This window comes from Cricetulus griseus, chromosome 3, assembly GCF_003668045.3.
Source record: "Cricetulus griseus strain 17A/GY chromosome 3, alternate assembly CriGri-PICRH-1.0, whole genome shotgun sequence".
NCBI classification, from domain to species: Eukaryota; Metazoa; Chordata; class Mammalia; order Rodentia; family Cricetidae; genus Cricetulus; species Cricetulus griseus.
The window spans coordinates 209,928,819-209,947,471 of NC_048596.1; the positions used below are offsets into that span (position 1 = coordinate 209,928,819).

At 42.8% G+C, this 18,653-nt stretch overlaps 1 protein-coding gene across 1 annotated transcript; it reads left to right on the forward strand.

Annotated features, from left to right (window-relative positions):
• The first annotated feature begins 998 nt into the window (after window positions 1-998).
• Map3k8 (mitogen-activated protein kinase kinase kinase 8) lies at window positions 999-17,381 on the forward strand. The gene is made up of 7 exons (XM_035441475.1): window positions 999-1,334; window positions 7,066-7,233; window positions 9,429-9,690; window positions 10,874-10,980; window positions 15,378-15,530; window positions 16,118-16,364; window positions 17,251-17,381. Exons 1-7 carry the CDS (start codon window positions 999-1,001, stop codon window positions 17,379-17,381), a joined length of 1,404 nt encoding a protein of 467 aa, XP_035297366.1.
• The last annotated feature ends 1,272 nt before the right edge of the window (window positions 17,382-18,653 follow it).

Here is an 18,653-nt window from a genome sequence, read left to right on the forward strand (position 1 = left end):
CAGACAGGCTTTGAAATTGTCTTAGATCTCTTAGCTGCTCTTATCTTTTCTCCTTTGTAGTGGAGCTGAGTTATCGTAAGACCCAGGGGAACAGCGTCACTCTTTTTACGGTGTGTTTGCCTTCTTTTGTTACCTACATTTCCTAACTGTGGCACCTGATTGTGTGGGACCAAAATGTCACCTTGGCTAGTGAAGTCAGCTGATCTTCACCTGTGGCTTGCTTATAACAGATTTGACTTTCATGGCTTCTTTCTTCTACTAGAGTTTCTCCAGGCCAGTTGATCTAGGTGTTAACTTAGCTTTCTGGGACCCTCGAAATGTGTGCTTTGTACTACTAAAGAATTTCAGGTGTCAGGAGGGGACTGTGACTCACAGGGCAGTGAGTCACCTCTCTCATCCTTGTTTATCTTTGGCACATCTAAGATCCCAGGCCCCTAGATTTTCCCCCCCAAACTTAACTTCTCACTCTCCCGCTTGCTCCATTCAAACCCTGTTTTACATGCCTTCTTCTCTTTTGGGACTTGGTGTATTTGCCAGATCAGTTCCTGAATTTTAGTCAAGTAGTTCTTTTTCTTTCAAATCATTTTTCTCTAAAGCCACTGTGATCTTTCTGGGGGAACAATGAAGTTGTGCAAGGTTAGTAGTTATAAGAAGAAGGAGCCTTAGTCTTCAGAGAACCCTGGACTGCTCTTTATTGTGTTTGTGTTTAGTGAAAGTTTGTTTTCAGTAGCTAGATCTGATGCCACAGTGAGTAACTCACAAGCACTCTGCATCTCAGGTTTCCCCCTGCAAAGTGAGCTGGGCTAAAGATTATCTAAGGTCCCTTTGAACTTGGCACTGCCCACTTGAGTTCACACATGTGAGTAAAGAAGAATCCTCGTTATGAACAGAGGCACGGAGGAGCAGATCCCCTGTCTCTTTGGTCTCCAATTCAGACACATCATAGTGAAGGAAGTGTTTGTGTTTCTTTTGTAGACTCTCCAGCAGGCACCACAGTGATGGAGTACATGAGCACTGGAAGTGACGAGAAAGAAGAAATTGATTTATTAATTAAGCATTTAAATGTGTCGGAAGTCATAGACATAATGGAAAACCTTTACGCAAGTGAAGAGCCAGCAGTCTACGAGCCCAGTCTGATGACCATGTGTCCAGGCAGTAATCAAAACAAGGAGCACTCAGAGTCACTGCTTCGGAGTGGCCAGGAGGTGCCCTGGCTGTCATCTGTCAAATACGGGACTGTGGAGGATCTGCTTGCGTTTGCAAACCATATATCTAACACTGCAAAGCATTTTTATGGACATCGACCGCAAGAATCTGGAATTTTATTAAATATGGTATGTTTCTTCTGGTCAGTTGAGTGCTGTGTGTTCAGCTTTACTAGTATGGCTTCGCTGAATGCAGAGTGGCATTGAACATGGCTTAGAATGGCTGCCACGGTATAAGTTTTAAAGAATGTATTTATTGGTAAGAATCACCTCTGTGTTAAAAAAAATGAGAAGGAAATCTTCATATAAGCTCCATTTCAGAAGCATATAATTTAGTAGTAATTTTATGAAGAAGCTATTATGAATAAACTTTTTTCCCCCAGGCGTAGGGCATGCTGGGTAAGCACTGTACCCCTGAACTATACCTCAGCCCTTACAGATGTATTTTAACAATTCACTTAAAGGCTAATTCATTATATACACAAAAGAGAGGGTCTTAACAGGAGTCCACCAGCCAAGAGACAATAAATGCTGTCTTAATAATGCTGAAAACTATTTTCTCCTTTTATCCCATTTGGCTAAATTTGGTTCCTGTAGAAATGCAGCTTTATAGGTAGCAAATAACTATCCACAGATTCACTCTCTATAAGTGGCAATGAGCCACAAGTGATGGAGTTGCTTAGTCATCTCAAGTATGCAGATAGCCCAAAATATTGTGACAACTTTTTGTTGCCACAATAGTTGGTCAGGTGGAGCATTTAGGTGTGCCTGGCATTCTGTCAGGTTGTTAGTGTGTTAGAGGTGAACACGTGGGCGACGGTTAAAAGGTGATTTAATTTTGTAAAAAGGAAAGCTTACAAAAGAGTAGGTGGTAAGTTGCAAACATATCTGTTGATAGTGGCAGCTCTCTTTCCCTTGGTGTGTACAAATGGCAGCATGACCCATGCTGGGGGAGCTGTTGCTGAAGAGCCTGAGTTGGGACCAAGGAAATAATAATAATGATATTTTTTTTAATCGTCCCACATTCATTTAATGAAAAACAGCGCAGTAATTTAGGTCAGCTATGTAGTGAGTTGTTTTGTTACGAGTCAATTGTGTTTGGCTCAGTACAAAGCAAGCTCACGTTCGGCATCGGGGTGTGACTGACTTCTTTGGTGTGGATCTACCACACTACATTTAACAATGAACTAAAACTGTCTTTAGAGTATGACTTCATTTTATGATTGGGAATTCATCATTTGAAGCAGGATCCATACCTGATTTCCTCAGCCAGGGTAAAACTAGAGGAGTATGCTTCAAAATAACACACATGTGGACAGTGACAAATTCAGTGCTGATGTATTTCTTCCATTATTTCACATATTTGATAAATAAAGACAAGCAGAATAAACTAATCATCCTTGCTTGTAAAAATAGAGAAACTTAGATGTGCTGGCCCTTACTGAGGAGAGGTGGACCATGGTCCGTATACACAAGGGGAATGCTAGGAAATTTTAAAGAATACCACCAAAAAGTAGCTTCTTACATTGGTTTAGTAGTAGAGCCAGGAGAGCTAATGCAGAAAGGGCCGGAAACCACAGTCATTAGAAGGAAGTAAAAACTTGGTCAGGAAAGGCACCAGTGAAGTATTGTCTGTCATTCCTTGCCAAAGAAGCCATGCTCAATAAATGAGCAAATTAACTAAAAAGAAAATGTAGGAATCAAGGCTACCATAAAGGCATGGGTCTTAAGAATCTTAATAGGCACTTATATTTTTTTTAATGCTGAAGAATATAAAATATAAAGCAAGAAGACCAAGGCGAATGGAATGATGGGAAACAGGATGGAATTATAGCCCACAGGCACGTGGATCTGACCCCATTAGGCCTGGGGCTGTGCTTCTGGGGACTGTGTTTAACTTTCCTGTCATAGGCATTAAAAATGAAACTGTTCCCTAAGGCTGGTGGTAATCTGTCACAGCTCTGTGCTTTCTAAGTGATGGCCTATGCATTGGTCTTTGGTCAGAGTCAGTCTGACACATGATTTGCTTGTAATATCATTGATTCAGGCATGGTGTTGCTGTGGAACCTTCTATCCTGTAGTCAAGTCCTTTCTCTTCTCATCCTCCATCTACAGACTTGGCAAAGCTGTGTAGTTGCTTTGCTAGCTTTGTCTAGCTTTGCTGTCCCTGGTCTCTCTGCATTAGAGAATTAGCTGCCTCCTAGATTGGGTCCTTAGTAAAATGTATCCATGAAAGCTTCCTACACAGGGACAGACACCTTTATTCAAAATATTCCTTTGTTCATTTGCTAGACATAGCTGGGACAACCACAGTGTAACAAATTATTCTGGGTGCTAGATAGAGTTCTGAGTAGTCTGTGCCATAGGGAGCTCAATGCCTGGTGCCTACAGGAGGCAAGTGAACAGGTGATATAGCACAGCACTCTCAGCCACAATGTATCTACACCCTGACAGCCTTGGGGATGCTTAGGCAAGATTTCTCATGCCCTTGCGTGTGAGGAAGGGAAGGGAAAAGGAGGATGTCCACACAGGCTTCCAAGAAGACTTGGTACCTATACCAAGATATAAACAACAAGTTGGAGCTAAATGAAGTGAAGATTGTTTAGGTGAAGAGACAGCATGTGCATAGGCCCAGAGGTCTAGAGACCTGATGTGTAAAGGCAGCCAACACCCATCGTGCTGCAAAGTTAATTGACAGGGTGGAGAACTACAGATTAAAACAATATCCCAAAGCATGGGCATGTTGGATGGGTTCTCCCTGGGTGTGTATTTATATGTGTGTATTTTTTAAAAAAAAATAGTGTAAGTTAAATAATGTACTAGTATCCAACAAAATCCAAGGAAAGAATACCAGGAGACTAACCTAGGAACTACTTACTCTATGTCATTGCAAAGTTATTTATAACCAGTTTGTACGTGATCTGGATAGAATGATAAAACAGCCAGCCCCCAAGTATTCAACTCTGGTGGTTGTGTGTGGATCTGAATACCCCCACCTTAGATCTGTTCACTTCACATGCTGGTGTAGCATTTGGAGTGATGACCCTCAGGGTTTAGACATGGAGTCATAGCTTCTCAAGTTCAAGAGTCCAGCCTTCTGTTTGATATTTGAACCAGGCACTTAATAATACTGGGTAGAATATTCTGGTTTGTTCCTCCAGACCCATTAGGAAGAGCCATTACATCCTGCATCCAGTGTCTCATTTGTCAAGTTCTGACCATAAGGAAGTTTCTTCTTATATATAACCAAATCCATCTCTGACTGCCCCTTACCTTAGCTTCTACTCTCTGCCCCACTTCCACCCCCAGTAAGTATATATGATGAGTAGTGGTGATAGTTTAGAATTCTGAATTAAGAACTTGGTATGTCATTTGCCTTTAAATGGAATCCCTTACTACCTGCCTTATCAACAGGAACCTGAACTTGGGGGTCCACTTATGTCACCAGAAGGGTAGGAGAGACATAGCTTTGTCTTTGTTTTTAGATAATCTGTTTCCATGCATGTAGCTGAAGATCACTTCTGCTTCATAGGAAACAGGTTACACAGCTCACTCAATAAAATACCTAAGGAATTTCCCAAGTACTGTCCCCTGTATCATTTAGTATAGATAGCAGTAATTTGGATGAGGGACTAGAAAGCTTATGTCTACTATTTGCCCTTGGAAGTGACTTCAGTAAGTTGGAGAATTGGCAGTTCTACAAGACTGCTTAGAGGGGACCCCAGAAAGGGGGAAGTTAAATATAAAAATATGTGTCAAACTCAAGCAGGGAAGACCTGGTGTTAGGGAAAGAGCCAGACTGCCTGTGACTTGAGCCTCACCCAGTGAGTTCCTGAGGCTTTGAACAACTGAGTCTGCGCCCTAGCATGGCTTTAATTATAGCCTTCTGGAACCCCAAAGGCTCTTACACAAAGATTGGGTGCTCTGGCTTTGGGGCTGGGCAGACCTGAGTGCAAATCCTAATTCTGGCACTGATTAGAGAGTTGCTTCACCCCTGGAAGCCAGCCTCAGCTATGAAATGAAAATAAAAATAGAACCTAGCTCAGGATGGCTGTAGACTTTAATGAGATAATGCAAAACAGCAGCACTGCACCTGGCCCCTAATTAGCTCTCAGTGTGGTGGCTGTTCCTTTCTTCTGTCATCTTCCATAGAATAAGGGGATGGAGATGGGTCATCACACACTTAATTTGGTCAAAAGCCAAACTTTCGTGAATATGGGGTCAAACCCTGAGATGGTTAACTAGAGTTGTTCTGTGGATGACAAGAAAGGGGACCCCAAGCCAGTGCTGCCAGGGCCCTAGCTCTGTCATCACACTATCCTCAGCACAGTGCAAAATGAGGTCTACAGGGACAAGAAGTGGCACGTTTTTGGAGAGGTGGTCATCATATTTTAAATGAAACAGGGCAGTTGTTTGTATTTATTTCCTTTAAGGACCTGTATGAGGTACCCCTCAGCAAAAGCACCCTGTAAATATTTAAGTTTCAGATTTAGTAATGTTGTGTTTCCAAGTATTGGGCTATTCTTTACTTCCGTTCCTGTAGACTATACAGCTAATTAGCAATGATGGAGGTTGAGTGGACAGTCCTTTGGTAATCAGGCCTGTCCTATAATGGTGAGTGGAAGCCTAGATGCAACCACAGTAGGATCTGGTGCTTGTTGTTCTCCCATGGGATAGGCTTAGGGGCTTTCACATTTTCTTCAGCTCTTGAAGTAGCTCAATACTATTTAAATCAGAGGTCCTGGGTTGATATCTCAGGCCATACCATGACTAATCACATTGAGGAAACAGCTGGCATCTGGGGAGACTATCTCTTAGAACACTTTAGTCATGTTTTAAAGCATGTACTTCAGGCCATGTTTCCCACAGGCTACCATTTTATTTGAATTGTGATAATCGCTTTTTATTTGTTTATTTATTGTTTTTGAGACAAGCTTGCCACATGGCTCTGACTGGCTTGGCCCTCACCATTCTCTTGCCTCAGCCTCCCCAGTGCTGGTATTTCTGTAGTGTCCCACCCTAGTGGGCTTCAGTGTCTGTCCTCTGATCCCACATTGCTCTCAGGATATAGCTCTTGATGTCTGAGATGGCTGGTTTTGTTTTTGCTCTTTGTGTTGAAGTGTGTTTTGTTTGTTGTTCATGTATGCAATGCTGGGCATCAGTCCCAGGACCTTGGGCATACTGGGCATGTGCTTTACCACTGAGCCACAATTCCAGCCTGGAGTCCCACTCGTTCTGAAAGACCTGATCTAAAGGGTATCTTTGCCCATGAACCCTTAGTCTGGACCCTCCTGTCTCTGCTTGGGCTGTCTCCTCATTATCAATCTCATCCCAGGGCACATAATAGGCACACTGTAAGTTGAAGTGAGGAAGCCAAAGAGAAACAACTCTGCCCTTCCTTATTTATGTAGCATTGTCAACTCATGACTCTGGCATCACACACTGGTTCTACAATCCTCCCTGAGCCTCAGTTAATTTCCACGCTCTCTCTCTCTCTCTGTGTGTGTGTGCATCATGTGTGAGTAATAGCTATGCAGACAAACAGGTTAGTGCATTTTAATAGAAACAAGTCAACCTCCAGGCACGAGTGCATCCTTTATTTGCAGTCTTTGGGTCACAGTCGTCAGACTCCCTAGATAAATAATTTTTCAGCTTCTCTTTGGCAGCTAACTACTCATAAGCATTTGGAAATATGAACAGGTTGGACCAGGAACTTGTGTCTGTTACAAGCTTTCTCTGTCTTGCTCAAGTTCTAAATATAGCCTGTAATGTCAGAATGACACATGGCACCACTGCATTGAATGCTTCTAAAATAGCTCTGTGGAGTGGGCTTCACCTCAGCATCTGTGTCTCCTTGCAGGTAATCAGTCCCCAGAACGGCCGCTACCAAATTGACTCAGATGTCCTCCTCGTCCCTTGGAAGCTGACTTATAGGAACATTGGCTCTGGTTTCGTTCCTCGGGGGGCCTTTGGAAAAGTGTACTTAGCACAAGACATGAAGACCAAGAAAAGAATGGCATGCAAACTGGTGTGTACATCCACACTGTGTATCTAACTTCCTGGCTTTGGGTTCTACCATGACTAAAGGCTCTGTCTACCCTTACATTGGGTTTTACTTAAGGTTCCTGCCCCAAAGTGTCTGCCATTTCTGGAGTGCCTGGTGACCTGGGACAATTAAATTCTTACGTCTTGATTGTGACCTCCTGATCTCTACTTAGGTGTCTTGGAGTTTGTAATCTAGTTAAAAGAATGGTTTGGTGGGAGTGGGAGAATGTGCCAGAGATGGAAGAGTGGATCTGTGCAGCTCCTGTCCATTGGGGAGGGGTCCATGGCAAGCAACAGAGATGAGGAAAACAGGATGTTCCTTGGGATTGCAGATTTATAGGGCTGAATTCAAATGTACCAACTGCTGAAAGGGCCCCATCTCTTAATGACTGCTATGTCAGAAGACTGCTGGACAGATTCTGGCAGCTCAAATGTACACACCTGGAGTGACCCAGTAACTCCACTGCTTTGTTACACCCATCAGAGAGGTGTGTCCATGTGCGTGACTATTCTGGGCTGTTCAATTCAGCACTGTTTGCTGAAGTAGCATTCTGGGAACTTCCCAGATACCAATAGGTGGACACTTCTGCAATGGGACTTCAGGCCACAAAGAGAAAGAATGGTTTACAGCTAAAGAAGTGTGGATGTGTCTCAGAACAGATAGACCCAAAACAAGATCTATTATATGAAGTCCCATGTATATTAAATTCAGAAACAGGACCACAAATCCATCTGCTAGATAGATGCTGTGGTCATGGGGCACCCTTGCGACATAGTAACTGAAAAGAGTTAGTGGAGCCCAGTGGATGGTTCATTGGGTTTGACACCATTTCAAGTGTGAGGAAGTTAAATATCATTTTCTGCTCTTTTGTGGTACATGGAATCAAACCCAGAACCTCACTTACCCTAAGCAAGTACTCTACCACTGGGATACATCCCTAGCCCGAGTGTAGTGTTTAGTCTTGATTTAGCAAAAAAGTAAAATAAAAAAAATAGTTGCCAGATCCCTGTTTCAGTGTCTCATATCAATCACAAGACCACCAATATGTTGTCTTTAATTTGTTCTTTCATTATGAGTCACTAGATAAATCTTTAACCCCACCCAGCACTTGGGAGGCAGAGGCAGGTGGATCTCTCTGAAGTCCAGGACAACTTGGTCTACATAGTGAGTTCCAGGCCAGCCAAGGTTCCATAGTGAGATTTCCCGCCCCCATCTAAAAAAAAGATTGACTAGATAATCTATTACTAAAAGAAAAAAAATAAGACTTATAGTAAGCTTTTTGAAGCTTCTATCCAGGGTGTCTCATCTAAACTGTAAACTATCTAGGGACCTTTTTTAAAAATTGGAGACCCAGCATCCTATTTTTAAATTTTACTACAAAAGCATGGAAAACTGGCTTTGTGGGGTTTTTTTTGTCCTTTTAGTGTTTGTTATATTTAAATATTTAAGGAGAGTATTTTTCTTAAAAAAATCAAATATGCAATTAAAAATCCTAGACAGGCTCAAAAGGATGGAGGCTCATGAATGGGGCCCCTTTCCTTACTACAACCACTGTTGGGAACTTCTTGTTTTTCCAGATGTGTGTGTATCATCATTTTAGAATAATACCACCTTTTGCCCCTGACACAGTATTTAAAGATATTTTAAGAGTCTCTCTATGAACTCGCTCTATGAACACTACCTCTTATCACAGCTCTTATTGACAGAGGACTAAGTTTTCATGGCATGTTGGGACGGGTGGGCACTTACCTTAAAGCTGTGGCCTGAGTGTGAACTCGTGACTTCATGTTAGGTACTAATGACTTCATATCATCACACAATCAGGTGAGATATTGAAGAACACAGAGTTCTGGGGCTGTGGAGATGATGTATATTGGTCATAGGAAATCCTCTTTGCTCATTCAATACTTGTAAACTTCATTTGGATTTCAAAACTCTAAATGAAGTGAGTTTTTTCCCTACGTTGTTTTTTTTTTTATGTTTAAAAAATTTCTATCTAAAGATGACATAATGTAGAAGGGGCTCTGTGCTAAACAGTTTTTGATACATCAGTGCCCTGTCAGATGCCTCTTAAATGTCCTTGTGTTAATTTGGCTTCTGGTTTTTGGGTTGATCTGTATTGTTTGTTTTATCATCTTGAGGTTGTTTAGACTCTTGCCCATGTGTTGTGTTGCTAGATCCCTGTGGATCAGTTTAAGCCATCGGATGTGGAAATCCAGGCCTGCTTCCGGCATGAGAACATTGCTGAATTATATGGTGCCATCCTGTGGGGTGATACTGTCCATCTCTTCATGGAGGCAGGCGAGGGAGGGTCTGTTCTGGAGAAGCTGGAGAGCTGTGGACCTATGAGAGAATTTGAAATTATTTGGGTGACAAAGCACGTTCTCAAAGGACTTGATTTCCTGCACTCCAAGAAAGTGATCCACCATGATATTAAACGTGAGTAGTGGAACCTACCTTGCTGTGGTTTAATGGGACTCACTGGATTGGAGCCAGGTGAGATGTTTTAACCCAAAGGCACTCAGTAGCAAGCAGTACAGCCCCCTACAAACAACAGCTCATCTCCTTTTCTGTGCCCTGAAAGAGCTCATAGAATGAAGCCTGGTCACTAAGAATGTTAGCAGCCAGGAGGGAGGGTGGTGACTGAACAGTGGAGCAGGGACCATGACCACATGTCTGTTGGGTGTGCTGCCCCTGTCCTTGTGTAGTGCTTTAAAAACAAGAATGCAACACCAAGGGTATGGCTCAGTGGTGGAGTCCCTGCTTAGCCCACACAAGGCCCTGGATTTGATCTCTATCACACACACCACATACACACATACACATACACACCATACAGATACACACACACACACCACATACCACACACACACACACACACACACCACATATACACACACACCATACAGATAAACGCACACACACCATACACACACATACACACACCACACACACCATACACATACACACACCACACACATACACACACACACCATATAAATAAACACACACCATACAGATACACACATACACCACATACAACACACACACACACACACACACACACACACATACACACACACACACACAGACAGAATGGGTAAGAGGGACATTACTTAATCCAAACATGTAGGCATATATTTTTGAGAAACAAATGTCTTCTTAATTTTGAGCCATAATTTGGCAACAATTCATTAAACAATCTCTTAAAAAAACCAAATTGCTAGAACTCAGAAATGATATAGAAATAAAACAGACTCACTATAAATCTTTAATACCTAGTGACAAGCACAACTTTAATCAGGAAAAACTACTTTTAACTTTTATTTATTTTTTTTAATGACAGTGGCTTGATGGCAGATGCTTATGTCTTAGAATTTGAAGCCCAAGCCTCCAGTTTTCCTAATGGCTGTGCTCATATAAGCCCACACTGCTTGGGTACTTGACAGGCCTCAAGAGATCTTCTCTTAACCTCTCGCCAGCAAGTCTCTTCTGGATGTGATACGCCTGTGTCATTACCAGAAGCATTTCATTCTGCTGTGATTAGAACTCACTGTTCACATCATGTTGTCATGTTGCCAGAGGATCTATTAACTCATGTTTAAAATCCTTCCCATTGCAGCCAGCAATATTGTATTCATGTCTACAAAAGCTGTTTTGGTAGATTTTGGCCTAAGTGTTCAAATGACTGAAGATGTCTATCTTCCCAAGGATCTCCGAGGAACAGAGGTAATTGTATGGGTGTGAAGATCGTTATTATCTTATTAAGGATAAAAATAATATTCTAGAAATGCTGTGAAGAACAAGTTGGGTTAGACTTTTCTCTAACCCAAAAGTCTAGAGAACTGTTCAAGAGCTGGAGAGCATTCAGTAAGATGCCTGCTACACAAACCTGAGGACCTAGTTGAGATCCTGAGAACCCAAATAAAGACAAGTGTGGTAATCCCTTGCAACTGTGACTAAATGAGAGGCAGACAGGAGTGTTCCCCAAAGCTCACAAATAGCCTGCAACAATACACAGCAGTAAAAACAAGATCCTGGCTCAAGGTAGGAAGTGTCCAATATGCAGAGTCAGTCTCTCTTTCTCTCTCTCTCTCTCTCTCTCTCTCTCTCTCTCTCTCACACACACACACACACACACACACACAGAGAGAGAGAGAGAGAGAGAGAGAGAGAGAGAGAGAGAGAGAGGAGTTTGCACATGAGACAGACACACAAAAGATTTTAATAAAATCCACATATGTATGCAAATATTCCAAAATATGAACTCTCAAATCTGAGAGGCTTTTGGTTCCAACCTTCTCAGACATGGGATACTCAACTTGTAGATTCAGAATCCATCTTTTAAAACTGTTACAATTTGATAGTCAAAATAATTCACTTGAATTATTTCTCCCTAAAATGACTTTATTGTTGGTGAATACTATTACTGTAGCAGGTAGGTGATTGCTGTTTTCCCATTTTATAATAAGGCAATAAACATGGAGAGAGTATAACACAGAGCCTGAACATACACAGTTACACAGATTCCCCAGCTTGAATTCTTAGAGAATAAGGATTTAGTTTCTTATTTTCTTAGTTCTTATTTTCTAAGGATTTGAGCTCTGAATTCTGGGTAGCTTTTTAACATAATTAACATCTCATTAGATAACAAACTACCACAATAACTACTCCAACACTTGGTTCAGTTTATCCTCACTGTTCTGGCGGTTTCCATTTACTGAGGACTGACCAGCAAGACCTGGCTGTCTTCTCCCAGGCAAAGTATAACCTGGAGTCATGAGCACAGCACACTTTGTTTGCAGCTATAGTGATAATATTTCATCTGTGAACTGAAACCAAAACTAAATCTGGAAAATGAGTTTCTGGAATTACTTTATTTTGATTTCTGTGAGACAGAGCCTCACTATACAGCCCAGGCCAACTTGAAACACATAATCCTCCTGCCTCAGCCTCCCCAGTGCTGAGGCCATACTGGTTCTGCAGACCTCTTTTTAAATTGAAGAATGTTTATTTCCCACTTCTAGAAAGTCTGGTTCGCCTTGATGCTTAGGCCATTGTCTTTGGAAGGCGTTTCAGCACTTTTTGGCATTAGTCAGGAGTTCAGATCCGGGACATTCCACCCTTTTCCCTGGAACCAGTTTGAGAAACAAACTATTTATGGTATTAGAGGAAAAAAATACCTTTTGCTTCCTGGCAATGCAGTCAAGTTGAAAATTATGCAATGTTGGAGAAAAGCCTGTGTTTCTGGGATTCTCAGCCAGGATGGCTGGGTGTAGAGTCACACATGTCGGTCATCCGTAGGGTTTCTTTTTATTTGAGTTTGGGGTAGCTCAGCCTCCCCTCAAATGCATTGTGTAGCCTAGGCTGGCCTTGTTCTCAATGTCCTCTTGCCCCTGCCTCCTGTGTACTAGAGTTATGGGGCGTATAGCATCCATCTGGCTCCTGAGTAGTATTTAGATGAAGTATTTTTGGCTAATGATAATGTCTGTGTATTTGGTATAAAAACGGTCTTGCTGTCTGTCCCTCCATGCCTCATCCTGTCAATTGTCTCTCTTGTACTGTCTGCACAGTGCTCACGAACTGAGGTGTGAAAATAATTATGAAGTCCTGATGCAACTCTTCAGCAAGCCAGCTTTTACTCCTTATACTAAAGAGCAAATTAGATATTAGTAGCCAGGCAAGCAGGCAGATTTGCTTCCCACTAGGATGCGATTACTCGGCTGTTGGCAAGTCAATGACTATTTCAGATCTCTGCAGTATAGCTCACAAATGCAAGCTTCACCTCTGGATCTCTCTCTCTCTCTCTCTCTCTCTCTCTCTCTCTCTCTCTCTCCTCCCTCCCTCCCTCCCTCCCTCATTTCCTTCCTCTCTCCATATTCAGAGTTTCATACTGTAACATGTCATATATACCCAAGGTTAACCTGGTATATATTTACTTGTTTTTAGTTACATGGCTCAGAGGGGGAAAAATAGGAACTATAAGTAACATCCTAGAATTATTTTGCTATGGTTTTGTTCTTTATTTTTTACAGTTCTTACTTTCTTCTGATTCTAGTATTAACTTTTTTATATGTTAATCTAGAATAAAGATGTGCACATGTGTTCATGCAGACATACCCATGACTGTCTCTTTTCCTTGCTATAAAACACAAAGGCCTTGACTCTAACTTCTAGTTCCCCTGCACTTCACTCATTCTTGGGGGCGGGAGTGGGGGCAGACAACTCTGGAGCAAGTGCTGTCAGTTCCGACCCAAGCCTTCCAGGCAGCCAGCCCAAAGACAGACTTTTCTGAGCTGCCTGTCTGGTTCTTTCTGGAGCTCGAGGAGGAAGAAACATTGAGCTCAACGCTCCTGGCTGTGTGCCAGGGGGCCTGCACCCAGGCCACCAGCTGATACTGGCAGCTCCAAATGTAAGCTGGGCGTGAGGCATGTAGAACCCATGCATATGGTTTGCTTCCTCTCCACTCTGTATGAGAGAGAGAGGAGGCAGACCTCCTCTACTGACAGCAAGCAGATAGCATTCCTTTCTTAACTGTATTTGATTATGGTGAGACGTTTTAACAGGAGGAAGTGCAGTTGCTTGGCAAGCTGTGGATGTGTAACTCCTTGTTGACCAAAGGGTACAAAGTTGAATATTCAATGTTTTAACCCTGTGACTGAGATTGTGGTTATTAAAAAGGTCGAGAGACACATGCTATTCATTGTCTGCAGGGAAAGTGGTTGGACCCAGAGCTTAGTGTAGCCTTCTTGCTGAGGGCAGAAGGAAGCCTGCAAGGAAGTGTATTTTGGGAAGGAGTTGAGCAGGCTAAGATGGGGAAACTGGGCAATTTCCCCAGTTTTTGTAAGCTAATTTTCTACTTATTTACTCAGAAATGAATTCTGAGAATGCTAACCCTTTCTTCATCTTCTCATGACAGCATAAAAACTTTTGAAAGCCGAAGCAGGTTAAATATCATACCTGAAGGGCTTGGCACAGGAGGGCTTCATACTTTCACCCCTTTCCTACCCCTGTCTTCTCTTCCCCCTCCTCTTCCTTGCCTTTCCCTTCCTTCTTTATTTTCTGTTTTCTTTTCTTTCTCCCCCTCTCCTGTTCCTCCACTTACTCTTTTTTCCTTCACCTGGTCTTGGAACATCTGTGTGGTGTTGTTGTGAGTTATCCTGAGGATGGGACTGAAGCATAAACAGAGGGTTCATTAGCCTGAAAGACAGCTAGCAGGGTATTCTCAGTGTGGCTGTGTTTTAAATGTGGCCTGTCACATGAGGTCATATGTGGAAATTTCCACTTGTGGCATCATCCTGCTCAAAAGCTTCCAGTTTTGGAGTCCTTTGTACCCTTAAATTAGAGCTATTCAGCCTGTGTTGTTAACTAGGATACTAACACCGTATGTCTGTGCCAGCCCTGACTACAGATTATTGGTAGCCGGGGCTTTCTTTTTTCCTCTCCCATCTTAAATTTAGAAAAATAAAGTTTAGAAAATCACCTTACTTACTCAACATCGACTTATGAAATCAAATGCAAATTATGCTGTATTTTTTGTTAATTTATTATTTTTTCAGACAAGTTCTCAGTCAGTCTGTAGCCCAGGCTATCCTTGAGCTTTGGCAATACTCTTGCTTCAGCCTCAGAACTTATACTCTGTTGTAGAGGACTTTGATGGTTAGTCACTGGGATACTTGTCAGGTATAAATGACTCATTAAAGTCATTTCCCCAACTTTATGCTTTATTTTTGCAGGCTCTTCCCTTCTAAACCATTGACGTAAATACCCTGCAGGATTCTGCCACCTTTAGGCAATTAAGTGATAAATGGGAGAAGTATATGTGTAGTCTCATTTAAGTCTGAGCAGAATTGGTGATTTAATAGACAGTTGTATATAACTGATGAACATCTACAGAACTCAGATCAGTGGAAATCAGTTCAAGCCCTTTGAGGTCAGACCTGCTGGGTGGGAAAGAGGTGTTCTAGAGAACATCTTAGGATTCTCCTTGGCTTGAGGGATATTGCAGTAGCATTCCCTCTAGAGCATGCAGCAAATGTCATGAAGGCAAAGGAGCCAGCTTCTAGAACCGGCTAGGGAAAAGGAAGCCAGACAAATGATGCTTTCCTTGTCTTTTTTTTTTTCAGATATACATGAGCCCCGAGGTGATTCTGTGCAGGGGCCATTCCACAAAAGCGGACATCTACAGCCTTGGAGCTACTCTCATCCACATGCAGACAGGCACCCCACCCTGGGTGAAGCGCTACCCTCGATCGGCCTATCCCTCCTACCTGTACATAGTAAGTGAGGGTCAGCTGGGCTGGGGTGCAGTGAGTCCCACCATCCCAAAAGCACACCAAAGAGAGGAGATGATGGTAGAATGGAGACCCACAGAGGTGGTTGCAATTCCATTATTAAAATGAAAGTCTATTTTAATGGAAGCTGACTGAAATGAGTAGATATAATTTGTATGCTATCCCATTATACTTACGTGTGGTCAAACACACTTAGAAGCATCAGAGTCCTACAACTCTGTCAGCCAAGGAAAGTATATGAGTTCTTTAAGATGCCTTTTTTAAAAAAGAAAATATGTTATTACTCTCTGTTGCCCCCAAACCTCCTTCCTTCTGCCCAATGGCATGTCCTAGAGTAGAGTGTGAGAACAAGACAGAGGCAGCCGTTTCCCTGTTGCAGCCATCTCTGGTGCCCCCATGAGAAGCTGTCACTGCTAATTCAAACACAGCATGTACCTTTTGCCATTAAACCAAACTTGGTTTAACCGCTGCTAGGAAGTTGAAGGGGTCATGCGGTGGGGTGTAGGTCACTCCCCACTGTCTGAGCATCTGTCTCTATGCCATCCATGCTGACAGAACTGGTTTGTTGACAGATCCACAAGCAGGCACCTCCCCTGGAAGACATTGCTGGTGACTGCAGTCCAGGCATGAGGGAGCTGATAGAAACCGCCCTGGAGAGGAACCCCAACCACCGTCCAACAGCAGCAGACCTACTGAAACATGAAGCTTTGAATCCCCCTAGAGAGGACCAGCCACGATGTCAGAGCCTGGACTCTGCCCTCTTTGAACGGAAGAGGCTGCTGAGCAGGAAGGAGCTGGAACTTCCTGAGAACATTGCTGGTAGGCCACCCTGCTGTGTGCATGTGGGTGTATGCCTGTGTGCCTTTGCAGCCACTGGCTTCCCTCCTCCTGTCCACAGAAACCTCTAATGTGGTCACTTGTGGGGGGGGGGGATGTGGTGAAGGATGAAGGCCAGGCTTGGTGGCACACTCCTGTAGTCCCAACACTTGGATAGGGCAGTTAGAAGTTCAAGATCAGCCTCAATTACTTGAAACCCTGTCTCAAAAGAAAAATGTGGGCATGATGGTCCAGACAGGAAGACCACAAGATTAAGGCATGCCTGGGTTACAGAGTGAGTTCAAGGCTACTCTAGGCAGCTTAGTGAGACTGTCTTGAAATAAAAAGGAAAACAGATGCTGGGGTTGTAACTCAGACACAGAACACTTGCCTGGCATGGCACAAGGCCTGAGTTCTGTCACCTGCATTGCACACACAGTGCGCGAATGTGTGTGCACACATGCACGTGCGCACGCGCGCGCGCGCGCGCGCGCACACACACACACACACACACACACACACACACACACACACACACTCCCTTGGGAGGTCAAGATAGGAAGATTGCCCAGATAATAACACAAACTCAGAGGTCAAACCTGGAGTGCCTGTTTTTCTTGCCTACTTTCTCAGTATCTAGTAGGAAAAAATGAGGTACTGAAGAACATGCCAAAGTTTCTACCCAATTCCTTGTCTTAGTTGGCCATTGGAACCCTGTGATCTATGTGCTATTCCATTAAGGCTATCTGTGACAGCCAGAGCTGGGCTACTGTCTCTTGAGCCCCTCCGGGTTATTTCTTCACAGAAGGGACATATAGTTGTTACTTCCTGGGCCTCCCTGTCATTTTTGTCATTGGTTTTTCTCATTGTTTCCATGTTCCTTCTGCAGACTCTTCATGCACGGGTAGCACGGAGGAGTCTGAAGCGCTGCGGAGACAGCGTTCCCTCTACATAGACCTCGGTGCTCTGGCTGGCTACTTCAATATTGTTCGGGGGCCACCAACCCTGGAATATGGCTGATGGATGGCTTTGTTGGCAACAAACTAGGATGGACTTTTCTCTCTTGGGTGTTGGTTTTTCAGACCCTGCACAGAAATCTCTGGATAGTGAATTGTACCCATTTTTAGGGGGGCAGTGAGGCCTCTAGTGATTCGTGAATGTCCCTGTAATGCCCTCCTTTGTGAAGCTACTCTGGCATGTCCTAGGGCCCCAAGGTTCTCATTTCTCAGGTGGTGGGACTAGACAGGAGGGAGCGAAGAGCTAAGGGAAGGATCAATTTTGGTGACAAGTTTATTCACTATGCACTTTGCCAGACATGTTAAAAGTAGCCCTCACAAGATATTAACCTAAAACTCACATTCTTGATTCTTATTTAAGTGTGGGAGCTTCATTCAACTCAGAAGACATGTTCTGTGTATATATTGGTGTGTATTATAACTCTTTGAGCCCTGGTGGGTAGACTCCAGTGTAAGTTTAATTCATTATATTTTGGGTGAATAGAACAACTTTAATGTTACAGCAATATACTGGACTAGTGCCTTACAAATGGCCGATTCACTCAGAGCCATCTGACAGCAGGCCAGTAGTGACAGTTTCTGTTATGTTCCTATGGAAACACTGTGTACTGTACATGCTATGCTTAAAACATTTAAAACATGATGTTTTTAAATGTGGATAGAACTATGTAAACCACATAATTTCTGTACATCCCAAAGGATGAGAAGTGTGACCTTCAAGAAAGTGGAAACTTTTATAAATTCCTGGTGATGCTACATTTGTAATTAATAAGACTATTTTCTTTAAAGTGTTTCTATATTAAAATAGCATACTGTGTATGTTTTATTCCAAATTCCTTCATGAATCTTTCATATATATATATATGTATATATAATTTTAACATTGTAAAGTATGAGTATTCTTATTTAAAGTATATTTTTACATTATACAAATGAAAACATTGTAGTCCAATGTGACTGGTCAAATAAATTGGATAAACTGAGTATTTTGTCTTAATTTTTGAAAAAAGCATGCTTCTTAGTGAGTCACAGGGTTGGGATAGATGTTGGAGGGAATGGTGCATATCAGGCTCCAAGAGCTTTTCCACTCACTGGCTCCGTTGCTGCTGCCATGGACCACCTTTATGATGAGTGCTAAGTGCTCCATCCTTGGGTACGCTGAGGCAGAAAAACAACTGTGAGCCACTGATTTGGGGCAAGTGGGATTCTAGTCTTGAGTCTTGTGTTTATACAGTTAGACCACCTTGAATGCAGGCTTGCAAGCTATTTACTCTTG

What these genes read in the sequence shown, in the direction of transcription:
- Map3k8 (XM_035441475.1), top strand. Translation starts at nt 999, where the DNA reads ATGGAGTACATGAGCACTGGAAGTGACGAGAAAGAAGAAATTGATTTA. An exon ending in AAAGAATGGCATGCAAACTG is followed by an intron (nt 7,234 to 9,428) that starts GTGTGTACATCC and finishes TTGTGTTGCTAG; the next exon opens with ATCCCTGTGGATCAGTTTAA. An exon ending in GATCCACCATGATATTAAAC is followed by an intron (nt 9,691 to 10,873) that starts GTGAGTAGTGGA and finishes TTCCCATTGCAG; the next exon opens with CCAGCAATATTGTATTCATG.